Below are 13,532 nucleotides of genomic sequence, written 5' to 3'. Positions count from 1 at the left end.
ACAAATTTAGGAACTCTTTGAAGAGCAAAGGCTACCATGGCTAAGAGTTTTGTGTTCGATCCCCCCAGTGACGAGGAATTCGACCACTCCGATGCTGAAGAAGACGAAGAAGATGAACAAGAAGAACGAGGAGAGGAACAAGGAGGAAAAGAGGAGGAAGATGAACCCCTTTCTCGTCGTCGCACTGAGTCTCCTTGGGATTTTGCCTCTTACTCCGAGTCGGTGGCTGAAGAACATGTCCGTAGAAGCACTACTTCTGTTGATTTCAAAATTTCCAAACTGCTTGAGAAGCGCTCCTCAAACGTCACTCCTACCGCGGCTGAAGATGATGAAAGTTCGGAAGAAGAATCTGACAGACAAGTAACTTTGTGGCCCTGTCTCTATTGCGCTATTTGGTTGTTTTATGACATTGCTAATTCTGCCGCTTTGATTTTTAGGAGGATTATAGACCGGAAGACGACGATGATGGAACTAGTAATGCTGGTGAGGGTAAGTCGTTTTTTGCGCCATCCGATGGGGCTTCCTTTCATGCTAATTCGTTCATGGAGCTCAACCTGTCGCGCCCACTGATTCGAGCATGTGAGGCTTTGGGATATGCAAAGCCGACGCCAATTCAGGTTCTTTTTCTATGATTTTTGTTTTTATTTTATTTATTTTATAGTATTGAATTTTATGTTCTTACTAATCTTGTTGGGTAGGCGGCTTGCATACCGTTGGCATTGACTGGACGTGATATATGTGGAAGTGCAATTACTGGTTCTGGAAAGGTATGGGTTTATCTTGAGCTTTCTTTGTAGTTAACTGTTACGAGAATTAGAGTTGTTGGAATAGGATGGTAGTTCTTGCTTTCGGGGAATTTGTTTTATGAACTATTGCAGAAATTCNTAAATATATGTATTAATAAATAAAAATTAAGTTAAAATAAAGTTTCTATAATTTTACAATATACTTAACTCATTTAATATAATTTACCATATAATTCATTTATTTGAAAATAATTATTAAAATTTATAACAAAATAAATTCAAAAAATACCATTAAAATTATTTTAATAATTTGACTTAATTAATTATTTAAAATTAAATAATATAATATATAAAATTCTAAGAACATTTATCAACCGAACGATCCCCTAATTAGTTAACCTGAAATAGTTCAATGTGAATCAATATGATTAAAGTACGTAAATCTGGTTTGCTTATATGCTTAATCTATTTTATTTTACCGAGTAGCTGAACCATTAAAGCAAATTTGTTGGTGATGACATGTCTGAACCAATATGTTGAACTGTGTGGTGCTGAAGCAATTCTAGACGCAAAGAATTATAATGTAACACCCCTAATTATATGCTTAAGGTTTCTGGAAGGTAATTGAATGGTTAGACATAATTCTTCTTCTAAAGCTTTTCTTTTAACATAATTTCCCGATATGCTCGACCCTAGCAAAGAGTTATAATGTAACGCCCCTAATTTTCTTTAACCTAATTAGTGATGTCACCCATGCATATATAACTCATTAAGCGGAAGCTCATCATAAATAACTTTGGAAACAAAACAAAGTCATTCATAAACGTTCATAAATCCAAAACAACATATCTCCAAAATATAACTTAAAACACTTCAATAAAGGTAAACTCCTAAAAATATCCCCTCTCCAACTTCCATGGTGGCCTCAGCTCCACCGTCAACCGTACATTGGCGCCTTGCATTTACCTGAAAAATGTAGGTAGCACGTGGCTTGAGTATTTTATGAAATACTTAGTAAGTCACCCCACTGTTGGAGTTAGGAATGCAAACACATGCAACATATGAGCGGGAACTAACTTTTCATAAACTTTCCATACCCTTGGGCGCTTTCCTATTATGGGTAGGGTTGGGTGTGTGGTACTCCTTCACACACGACCCATGTACGTGTACATGGACCCACCAGGCGGGCTCGTAAACATACCCCCTGGGCCTGACTTGGTTGAGCACAACGTGTTACACGTAGCCGGACACCACAAAACAGAAAAAAGCCCGCATGATATCATGACGAACATAAATATCGTATTTCATTCTTTCGTAACATAACGGGGAAGAATCCCGATGCACGTGACATACATATATGCATGAGGTCCCTTAACATATCTAACATGACATTACATAAGCAGTGCTAACATCGCATATACGTTCTTACATTACATGACATCTCACATGACTTGCATTACATGACATATTACATAACATGAAAGTGCATTCCAGTTGCATAAACATCTCATGACATGACTCAAGAATACTACTTGTATACATGACATCGATCAACCTTTTCATGACATATACTACTAACATATCATTATAACTTCACATAACATAAACAATCAACAGTCAACAGTCAACATAATTTATACATCACATAGTCATATCACATAAAAGTCATATCACATAAATATGGTGCATGTAGGGGCCACAGGGCATGCACCATCATACAACACGTAGTAAGCTAACTCCAATCGTAAGATCACTTACCTCGATGGTCTTGGTTGAAGTCACTCACAACGAGCTAATTCCAGCAGTTAAATACGTTCTATGATAACCACATAAAAACTTACGAACCTTTCATAACATACCCTAGCTCAACCTCATGCTATTTATTAAAATAAACCCCCAACACAACCTGTTTTTGATGGTTAGGAACCATACTGACCTCGGATGGTAAAACTAAGGGTAGAAATGCTTCCGGAATGANGTTAGGAACCATACTGACCTCGGATGGTAAAACTAAGGGTAGAAATGCTTCCGGAATGACCAAAAATCTTGGAATCGATATATTATAGTGATACCTTGCCGCTAAGCCTAGCTGCCAAGCTGGCCAACTAAGCCGCCAAGTCGAGCTGCGGAAATTGACGGAACCAAGCCGATTTCGTATACGTGCGATCCGAGCCGCACTGTGTATGCGTGCGAAGCTGCCGGAGCTATTGGGTGTGCGTCTACGGCTCGACCCAATTCCAAAAACCTCGCCTTCCTTACCCGACAAGCGACGAAACCTTAGTTTCCGCCTCCCCGATTCCGGCGACACGCCAACGATCCCACAACGTCCTCAACACCGATTTCCGACGGTCAACCTTCTTTGACACAATGATCCTGACATCAATACTTTACTTCCACTCGATTCTTCCTCCGAAGAGCAACCCCAACGTTCCGGAGAAAAGTTTGGAGAGATCGTTTTCAAGGGATGTAAAAGGTTGGGGATAAGAATATAAAACTAATCTCAAGACATTTTCCAATAAGGCATACCACTGTTTTAGGATAAGGAAATTTAGAGAAATAGAAATGTTTCTATTAGGCCTGGCAGTAAATCCTTGTTCGAGGAGATTACATTTAATTATTTATTCTATTTTTATTTGATTTTATTTTATTCCAGAACCCAAACCTTACAATTTCCACCACTAATGGAATAAATGCATAACATAATATTTTGTCATTTATAGAAATAAAAATAAAATCTTAACAAAATAAGGCAAAAATGGAAAATCTGAATCGTTACATATAACAACCTAATAAAATCATATTCCATCCGGTCCTTCAAATAGGTAAATGGGTCAAATTTAAGACTTTAGATTTACGTGTTGTAATATTAAACTTAAACGAGTGTCAATTTTTATGCTAAGAATCGATTTATATTGTCGCCACAGTGAGCATAGCTTAGAAATAATTGACGTGTACTCATTTCCTTGAAGTCGAAAGTTCAAATGTTCATATTATTAACTGAATCAGTCCTTACATCCAACCGAACTTTAAATTGATTAAATATAGGTTAAATTACAAAAATACCCTTGAAAATTGAAAAAAAAAAAAAAAAATTGTCTGCCGCCAGATTGTCTGAAGCAAAATTTTCAAAACCCTAAATCGATTAGCTAAAACCCTTCTCTCTGTAAACAAATTTAGGAACTCTTTGAAGAGCAAAGGCTACCATGGCTAAGAGTTTTGTGTTCGATCCCCCCAGTGACGAGGAATTCGACCACTCCGATGCTGAAGAAGACGAAGAAGATGAACAAGAAGAACGAGGAGAGGAACAAGGAGGAAAAGAGGAGGAAGATGAACCCCTTTCTCGTCGTCGCACTGAGTCTCCTTGGGATTTTGCCTCTTACTCCGAGTCGGTGGCTGAAGAACATGTCCGTAGAAGCACTACTTCTGTTGATTTCAAAATTTCCAAACTGCTTGAGAAGCGCTCCTCAAACGTCACTCCTACCGCGGCTGAAGATGATGAAAGTTCGGAAGAAGAATCTGACAGACAAGTAACTTTGTGGCCCTGTCTCTATTGCGCTATTTGGTTGTTTTATGACATTGCTAATTCTGCCGCTTTGATTTTTAGGAGGATTATAGACCGGAAGACGACGATGATGGAACTAGTAATGCTGGTGAGGGTAAGTCGTTTTTTGCGCCATCCGATGGGGCTTCCTTTCATGCTAATTCGTTCATGGAGCTCAACCTGTCGCGCCCACTGATTCGAGCATGTGAGGCTTTGGGATATGCAAAGCCGACGCCAATTCAGGTTCTTTTTCTATGATTTTTGTTTTTATTTTATTTATTTTATAGTATTGAATTTTATGTTCTTACTAATCTTGTTGGGTAGGCGGCTTGCATACCGTTGGCATTGACTGGACGTGATATATGTGGAAGTGCAATTACTGGTTCTGGAAAGGTATGGGTTTATCTTGAGCTTTCTTTGTAGTTAACTGTTACGAGAATTAGAGTTGTTGGAATAGGATGGTAGTTCTTGCTTTCGGGGAATTTGTTTTATGAACTATTGCAGAAATTCTATAAGCTGGACGACTACATAATGATTTGGAAAAGATGTGTGAAAGCCCTAGGATTGCTTTTAATCTTACCTTGTTCTCACAGACTGCAGCTTTTTCGCTACCTACTTTGGAGAGGTTACTCTATCGGCCCAAACGTGATCGTGCGATAAGAGTTTTAATCCTAACTCCAGCTAGAGAATTGGCAATCCAGTAAGTATGTTTTTAAAGATACGTATTCTTTATCATGTGTTTTCATATAATCAACCAATTTAGATGTCAGTTAAAATTCAGTCTACATATATATATCTTGAGGGAAAGTTGTTGGATAGCTTTTTAATGAAGTGCCCAGTTTTAGTTCTTGCACGTCCATCACCTTGATAAAACATGGTCTCATTTTTTCTTGCAAAATGCAAATTTGATGCTGTCATTTATGGTTTCCATAATAAATGACAACTGAAAAACTATATTTCGATATTGATATAAATATTTGGTGGTATTCTCTGAGAATTCTGTTCTAGGCTATATTGGCTAGGCGACCATATTTTAAAATACAAGACAAATATCTTGTGGCTCAATGCTTGCTTAGGCTATGTTGTAGGAAATATCACTTGAAAGATATTGAAGAAGCTTTTAAGGGCTAGATTCTGATTGGTTAAGAAGCTTTAAAGGGTTAGAATGAATTCATGGAAGTCTCTAGAGTAATGGAGAAAGGTTTGGATGCAGGATAAAATAAAACTGATTTCAGGAAGTTGTGGAAAAAGAAAGAGAGGAAATGGCATAGGAAGTAAGAAGAGACAAAGATGAGAGAGATAATAATATTAAGAAGTGTGAAATAGTGTGGTGTATCAAGATAAGTTGGAAAAAAATATTAGAGGAAAAGGCAAAAGAAAGAGTGGTTTGAAGGAAAAAAAAACAAAGTAGGAGGTAAAGAAAAGGGAGAAAAAGAGAACGAAGGGGACTGTTGTTGAAAAAGAAGAAGAAAAGTTGGTGGAAAAATGAGTGTGTGTGTGAAAGATGAAAGATGAAAGAGTGAAAAATATAGAGGTTGTAATCTCTCAGATTCACGACATCCACCTGTTTTGGGTTCAAGGCGTTCCCATATTTTTACCATGTTTCTTGGTTTTTCTTTTCAATCTCAATTGTAGTGTTGGAGTTTTTTTTGGAAGAGATTATTTAAATGTGGGAGATAAGAAAGAATCAGTGAACTAAAAAGAATAGCAATGGAAAAAGGATCCCTTAAATCAACTTTTTGTCTCCCTACGCTTGAGTGAAGCAATCAGATTTGTTGCATTGAGGTGCTAGCACTTTTAAAAAACTCTTTTTTTAGTTCAGGGCTTTTTTTTGGTCATTGGAGTGGAGATTTGTGATTCAAGCGACATTATTATTGTTTTCCTTTTGTCACAAACAATGTTACAAAAAACTCCTGGTTTGGAGAATATTAAAGCAGCCCTAAAGAACCTTCCAAAAGATAATAAAATCTCTCTCCCCCCCCCAAAACTGAAAGACAAAACCCGAAAAACTATTCACCTAGATTTTGAAAACTATATAAAACCCCCGCTGAGGACATGCACATTGTAACACCACATTATGAACCTCTGACCACCCTTTGGAGAAGCTAAAGAAAGGGTAAGTCTAATATGAAGCCCTAAAAGAACTCCAATCGGAAGCATGTGCCTCACTAACTTCATGATAAGCCTCAATCAATAAGAACATGGTTTGAGAGATTCTACAACCCATATTTTATACCTAAAGCATGGCCCACTTCTCCCAAGGGCAGAAGAGTTGCAATATTATCGTCTTTGACCACCTAATGTCTCCTTGTATAAAAGCTATATTTTATTTAGTGCCCAATTAGACACAAAACAAAAGCTGAGCATGCTTTGAAAGATCTATTTTGTACACGTATTCCTCCTCTACATTTTCATGTTAATACTAACTGAAAATAAGGAAATTTTGCTGTTTTTTTCCTCCAGAGTTCACAGTATGATAGAGAAACTTGCTCAGTTTACTGATATCAGATGTTGCCTGATCGTTGGTGGGCTTTCAAGAAAGGTATGACCTAGTGTACTTTGGTGACTAAAGAAGAAGTTTGAAATTTCTACATATATAACATTTACTGGGATTCTAATTCTATATTGTAATTTTGTTTTAAAAAATTCGTTATGTATTCCTTTACATGATATATCACGGTCCTGTTTCATCATAATGTGAGGTTTTAGTGAAGAATCAAAATTCATTACTACAGGGGTTTTGACTCATTTTTCCACGAAGTATGGTTGATTTTGCTCTCCTTTCTTTGGTTAAGGATATTTTATTTTCTTAATTTTGTTCAGGAGCAAGAGGCTGCCTTAAGATCGATGCCTGATGTGGTTGTGGCCACTCCAGGACGCATGATCGATCATCTACGCAATTCCATGTCCGTAGACTTGGACGATTTAGCAGTTTTAATACTTGATGAGGCAGATCGTCTTTTGGAACTTGGATTTAGTGCCGAAATTCGTGAATTGGTATATTTTGGCCTCTATTGTGCAATTTTAATGACGGAGATTGTGTTCTTTGATACATCTATTTTTAGGTTTTGGTATAAAGAGTTATTAATTTTCTTTAAAGGTTCGTCTTTGCCCAAAAAGGAGGCAGACAATGTTGTTTTCTGCTACCATGACAGAAGAAATTGATGAGCTTATCAAGCTTTCCTTGACTAAACCATTGCGCCTCTCAGCTGACCCAGCTACCAAGAGGCCAAAAACATTGACAGAAGAGTAATTTCCAACTTGATTTCTCCTCTAAAATTTGTTTATTAATTTATAAGCATATCTTAACCTGAGAGCATCTTATCTGCCGGATGATTTTTTAGTTATCAAGAATGTGTATTCCGCTTGCAGGGTGGTCAGGTTACGTAGAATGCGTGAAGTAAATCAGGAAGCTGTCCTCCTTGCTCTGTGCTCAAAGACATTTACTTCTAAAGCTATTATATTTAGGTATTAGAAACAAAAAGTTCGCGAGCAACTTTGTTTTTGGATCCTTTTAATTGGAGGGTTGCATCTAATTGTTTTACTAAGTCACGTATCTGACAGAGGTCCATTTTCCAGACTTAAAAGCAATCATCCTCTAGATCGAAACTGAGTCTAGTTAATTTAATGTTTTATTATTTTGTTTTCTGTATAACTAGTGAATTTTAACTTCATCATTCTTTTTGGTTGACCTGTAGTGGAACCAAACAGGCTGCTCATAGACTAAAGATTTTATTTGGATTAGCTGGCTTTAAAGCTGCTGAGCTTCATGGAAATCTTACCCAAGTTCAGCGTCTTGATGTGAGTGATTGCTTGTTAACATGTTTAAGGTTGGAATCATTAAATCATCCCCTTAGTTTTCCCCTCTGTATGCTGATCATTATTTTGATTTTTTTATGTAGGCTTTGGAACTCTTCAGGAAACAGCAAGTTGATTATCTTATTGCTACTGATGTGGCTGCTCGGGTGAGAACTCATTTTTAATGTTGTTTCTCGTCCTGTAGATATACAATATAGTTGAGAAAAAATCAGCTACATTAGTTTTACTGATATTTTTTCGTGCAATTTATGCTTTGGTTGAAATGTTGTGTAGGGCCTGGATATTATTGGTGTTCAAACTGTTATAAACTTTGCCTGTCCTCGTGATCTTACCAGGTAGGTATTGGGTTCTGGATTGTGTTATTTGTCACCGCGCAACCATATTTACTATTATTGGCATCGCATTCTTATTTTCTCTTCAATGGAGTATTCACTTTTTATTTTGTTTTACACTGCATTTATGTATCTTTCATCTTCGTTGAATGTTTCTCATAAAAAAATAATAAAAAAGAACGTACTCATCTGTTTTCTTTTTCTTTTATTCTTTCTGGAGCAATGAGTGGCTTTCTAAAACCCTTGGTTTGGAAATTCTGCATATGATTTGTGCCAATGATTCTTGTTGACTTCCAAGCATTCTTATGCTGAAAGGAATGCCTGTGATTTTTCCCCATAATACTTACCCTTCATTTCCTTTCCCTCTTCAAATATCTTTTTAATTTCATATTTTCTTTGGAAATTATGTTTTTTTATTTTTATTTTTAATTACAACACTATTTTAGAAATGTTGAAATTTAAACTTTTCCTTTAGTATTCTATGCATCAAAGTGCTGTAATGTCACAAGTACAACATTCCCAATCATGTTTTGACACTTGTTTCTTTCATTCCGACTTCTCATTCTTATCTACCTTATTTTTTAGGCATCTTTTATGAAAATTTCATGACTCCTTGAATCAAATAACCCCTTGTAAATTTATATTAAGGCATGCATCAACCATTTTTATATTTATTATATTTGATTAATGGAGTTGATTATGTTCTTAACTTTCATGTTTTTGTAGCTATGTTCATCGAGTGGGTCGTACTGCAAGAGCTGGTAGAGAAGGATATGCTGTTACCTTTGTGACTGACAATGACCGTTCTCTTTTAAAAGCCATAGTGAGTGACTACCAATTCATTTGGAATAGAAAATAAAAAATCGAAAGTTACAGCCTTTTATAAGAAATCTTTTGGGACATGAGGGGTTGTTCATTTTATGCTGTCTGGAATCTGTTTACAAGGGGTTGTTTCTTATGAATTCGGGTTGGAATTTGTGGCCTGGTTTTTGTCGGACATTTAAGGCCTTCTTTCATTGTTCTTCATACAGGTCTTGTTTATTCTGAATTAATAGTGGGTCTTGACTTCAAATGACAGGCTAAGAGAGCTGGTTCCAAGTTGAAGAGCAGAATTGTTGCTGAGCAATCCATAAAAAAGTGGTCTGAAATGATTGAAGGAATGGAAGATCAAGTGAATATGATTCTTCGGGAAGAGAGGTTTTATCTGGTTTCTCTTCTTGTTTGTCCAATTCCCTTTCATTCTAGTCTTAATTTAATTTTTTTTGTAGAGAAGAGAGAGCTCTAAGGAAAGCTGAAATGGAAGCAACAAAGGTATTAGTCTTCATACTTATCTCTCTTTCATCTTTAAGTTGCATCATGAGTTGGCAGTTTTTACATCACATACCCTCTACTTTTACTGGAAATTTTAATCAACTCTGGTTAATATTTGCTCTTTCTTTGTGTACTCAGGCAGAAAACATGATTGTTCATCAGGAAGAGATTTTTTCACGCCCTAAAAAAACCTGGTTTATAACGGACAAGGAGAAAAAGCTTGTGGCAAAAGCAGCCAAGGTAAGTACTTGTTGCTGTATATGCTAGAAAAATCTAATGTTTGCAACAAAGGTTGGAAGTTTCCTGATTATGTGATGTGGACTTGGGGCTCTTAAGCTTCAGCTTTCCTTTATGATAATCTGTTTCCTTGTCTGAAACATGTCTTGTTATACATGCAGTGTTTCAAGTTAGCTCAATTTCTTTCCATGATTTTCCTCAAATGAAACATCGTGCTTTGCAAGAGCCTATGTTTTGACGTTTTCAACTTTTACTTCTGTTGAAAGAGGAGGAGTTGCTCTCCTTGTCAAAGCCAAAAACTTATTTGTTTTATTTTCTTTGAAATTGTTGAAATGTTAAATTACTTGAGCACTAGATTCTTTGCCTGTTTCTAAATTTTAGTATGAAACATGGTCTGTTCATCAGATAATTGTGCTCTTTCTATCTTTTCCTCTCAACTAGACATCTCTGGAAAAAGGAAAGACGTCTGGGAACGAAGTCGTAAGTGCACAACATGCCGAAGACCTTAAGATGAAAGAAAAAAGGAAGCGCGAGCGTGAGGTGCCCGAACATTGCATGAACTAGAACATTCTTTATGTATTTTGAAGTTGTCAAGTTTAAAGTAATGACCCTAAATGGTACTTTTGATGATATCTATGATTCGAGCAGAAAAATTTGCCGAGGAAGAAGCGTAGGAAATTGGAAGCAGCTAGAGAAATGTTGGAGGAGGAGAAGCAAAATGGCAAAACAGGAGTATGACTTTTCCTATTTCATCCATTGTCACGTTTAAATAGTTTACTTCTTATCCATGCGATATTATATATCAAGCAATGAAGTAAAAAGATCAAGTTACCCTACAAGTGCCCCTATCATTTGTGGTTTATCACACAATTACAATAACTGCAGGGTGGGGGAGAAAATAAGAAAGACAAATCTGGATTGTCGCTCGTGAAACTTGCATACCGTCGAGCAAAAGCAGTAAAGGCTGTGAACAAGGCGCTTGACTCGGGCAAGATTGTGAAGCAAAACCAGAAAACTAAGAAGTCTTCCCACAGAACTCAATCAAGATCCGAGGAGATGCGAGAGATGTTCCAAAATGATATGAGCGAGCAGAAGCAGAAACGACATGGCAGTGGCGGTGCTGGGATGAAAAAGTCTAAGCATTCCTTCAAAAGCAAGTCGAGGTACAAACCACTAATAAAACTTTTATTCAACCTTCTTCATGATAATAAGGGCGTGTAAATTAATGTTGTGGATGCTTTTGAATGTGTTCTTTTAGGTACAAGCGTAAATAGAAACTCTACTTGGATGTCGATTGGCCTTGTGTTTGCACGGGAACGGTGGCAACGTTAAGTTTGCTATCTGCATTCCTTGCACCAGTTTTGATGGCAGATGGGGTGGTTGTATATTTCTTTCCCTCAAAGTTGATTGCTCTCGGTCGGTTGTGACGTGCGTCGAGAGTCGAAATGCACCATCAACCTGCTGAAGCATAACATAGTAACACAAATTTGATTTATAGAGATTTAATTTGTTGTACCATGAGAAGGAAAACAACTGGAATGAATGGTTATTAGTTTTTCAAATTTTTAGGTTGCCTCATTCGAATTATTTATTTCATGATTATGCATCATCTCATTGAACTATGATTTTTATTTTGAGATTTCGTGCATGTTGTATGTCGTATGATTATGAATTAGTTCTTGAATGAATACATATACCTCGATATTATTCACGTTCTCCTCTTTTTTGTTGGTTTTTAGAAGCGTGAGCGTTTGTTAGCATATAGTCAAACTTAGGGAATATGTTAATTAGTCCACTAGGTGGATTCACCCAACTCTAAGAGAAAGTAGAACCCAAAAACAAGTATAAAAAATTAGGTTCCACCAATTATAATACATATACAATATGCGCGCATTCTTTTTAAATAAAATATCTATAACAAATTCTTCAATTTGATAATTTTATTATTATATTAATTATTTACCATCAAAATTTTATATAATTTTATTAAATATATTTATTTGAGAATAAATTTTAAAATTAGTTAAATAAACTCAAAAACCTAAAATTTGATAATTTGACTTAATAAAAAATACCATAATTGTTATATGTATAATTTGACTTTTATATATATATTTGTGTATAAAAATACCATAATTTTTAAAACCTAAAATTTAAATATATATATATATATATACACGTGTGTATGTATATGTATTTGTATATATATATATATATATTATATATATATATATTCATGTGTGTATATATATATACATATAAAAACACACATATAAAATGTAATAGCCAAAAATAAATAAAGAAATAAAGAAATAAAAAAAAATTATAAAAAAAAAATAGTGAAAATAATAATAATAATAAAAAATTAATAAATTAATTAAAATTAAAAAAAAAAATCTTTCCCCACCTCTCTCCACTAACCTTTCATCCCTTCCCACAATTATCTCTCCTCACCAATTGCAACTGAAAAAAAAAAAAAAAAACTAAAAAACTGAAGGAAAAAAAAAAAAATCAACAAGGCTTTCAACAGATTGCAAATTCAGAGTTTATCAGTTATTACGGTAAAATCCTATCTCAGATTTCCTTTTTCTTTATGGTTATGGTTACAAGAAATTAATTTAGTTATGATTATAAGAAATTAATTTAGGATCAAATCTTCTTTCCTATAGTCTGTAATAATCAGATCCCATATACAATTATTAGATTTTTGTTAGCATTTTAGTTATACTAAATAAGGTTATAAGGTTAAATTCAATAAAATTTTAGATGGCAGATCTATAGACTAAAAGATCCTACCCTACTTAAAATTGGCCAGTAATATCTGTTTACACAATTGAAAAACCTATTTACAGAATGAAAAAAAAAAGAGAGAGAGAGAGAGGGAGGGAGACTGAGTAAAGATTTGTTAAACAGTATTTAACAATAAAAGTAAATATCAGAGGGCAGTGAGCTCCTTTAGCTCCTTTAAATTTTGTCTTGTCTAATAGAAGAGATCAGAATCTTTATGGGCATTGAGCTTCTTTAAATTTTGTCCAATAGAAAGATCAGAATTTTAAGATGGCCAATGTAAATTAGAGTAATAATTTTATAGAGTTAAAACTTGAAACTGATATCATGAGCTCATATAGGTTGACTCGATTTCAAAGAACGGAATCAAACTTTTATTAAAGATATATTTGTGACAACGACTTAAGCTATCCAGGTAAGTGACCTTACTATCGGCATGGTTATATTTGATGTTGACACGTGCCCTGTGGTTCTGCACGTGTCATATATATTGATATGTGTGAATTGTATGTGGATCGATATGCTTCCTATATGTTATGTTATGTTATAATATGTGGTTTGTATGATAATAATTATGGTACGATGTGCTCAAGGATATGTTTGAGATAGGGTACGAGAAGGATGCACAAAAAGAAATGTAACGATAGGAGTAAGATACGTTCATGAAACGTTAGAGTTAGGTTACATACCGGAGTGCTATGGATAGGAGAGATTGATGAAAGAATACGATTAGGTTATGGGTAGAAAGGGATAGGTTTG

General features: G+C 35.3%; 2 protein-coding genes across 2 annotated transcripts; both read left to right on the top strand.

Moving 5' to 3' along the window:
• On the top strand, positions 1–797 carry LOC111811079 (DEAD-box ATP-dependent RNA helicase 28-like). Its single transcript, XM_023697819.1, has 3 exons — positions 1–360; positions 438–617; positions 699–797. The coding sequence occupies exons 1-3, from the start codon at positions 37–39 to the stop codon at positions 795–797; spliced, it is 603 nt and encodes a 200-aa protein (XP_023553587.1). The 5' UTR covers positions 1–36.
• Positions 798–3,913: 3,116 nt separating this feature from the next.
• On the top strand, positions 3,914–11,605 carry LOC111777568 (DEAD-box ATP-dependent RNA helicase 28-like). The gene is made up of 19 exons (XM_023657231.1): positions 3,914–4,273; positions 4,351–4,530; positions 4,612–4,680; positions 4,881–4,987; positions 6,751–6,829; positions 7,111–7,284; positions 7,388–7,536; positions 7,660–7,755; positions 7,986–8,088; positions 8,190–8,252; positions 8,380–8,441; positions 9,165–9,261; positions 9,517–9,635; positions 9,707–9,749; positions 9,888–9,989; positions 10,428–10,526; positions 10,635–10,718; positions 10,872–11,149; positions 11,245–11,605. Exons 1-19 carry the CDS (start codon positions 3,950–3,952, stop codon positions 11,258–11,260), a joined length of 2,244 nt encoding a protein of 747 aa, XP_023512999.1. The 5' UTR covers positions 3,914–3,949; the 3' UTR covers positions 11,261–11,605.
• The last annotated feature ends 1,927 nt before the right edge of the window (positions 11,606–13,532 follow it).

Source organism: Cucurbita pepo, chromosome LG01 (genome assembly GCF_002806865.2).
Source record: "Cucurbita pepo subsp. pepo cultivar mu-cu-16 chromosome LG01, ASM280686v2, whole genome shotgun sequence".
In the NCBI taxonomy this organism is placed as follows: Eukaryota; Viridiplantae; Streptophyta; class Magnoliopsida; order Cucurbitales; family Cucurbitaceae; genus Cucurbita; species Cucurbita pepo.
The sequence above is the reverse complement of the archived record's forward strand: the minus strand, read 5'-3'. Positions and strand labels throughout refer to the sequence as shown.

Coding starts and splice junctions, on each gene's coding strand:
- LOC111811079 (XM_023697819.1), top strand. CDS start 37: ATGGCTAAGAGTTTTGTGTTCGATCCCCCCAGTGACGAGGAATTCGAC. Junction 361..437: donor AAGAAGAATCTGACAGACAA/GTAACTTTGTGG, acceptor TTTGATTTTTAG/GAGGATTATAGACCGGAAGA. Junction 618..698: donor CAAAGCCGACGCCAATTCAG/GTTCTTTTTCTA, acceptor CTTGTTGGGTAG/GCGGCTTGCATACCGTTGGC.
- LOC111777568 (XM_023657231.1), top strand. CDS start 3,950: ATGGCTAAGAGTTTTGTGTTCGATCCCCCCAGTGACGAGGAATTCGAC. Junction 9,636..9,706: donor ATGATTCTTCGGGAAGAGAG/GTTTTATCTGGT, acceptor TTTTTTTTGTAG/AGAAGAGAGAGCTCTAAGGA. Junction 10,719..10,871: donor AGCAAAATGGCAAAACAGGA/GTATGACTTTTC, acceptor CAATAACTGCAG/GGTGGGGGAGAAAATAAGAA.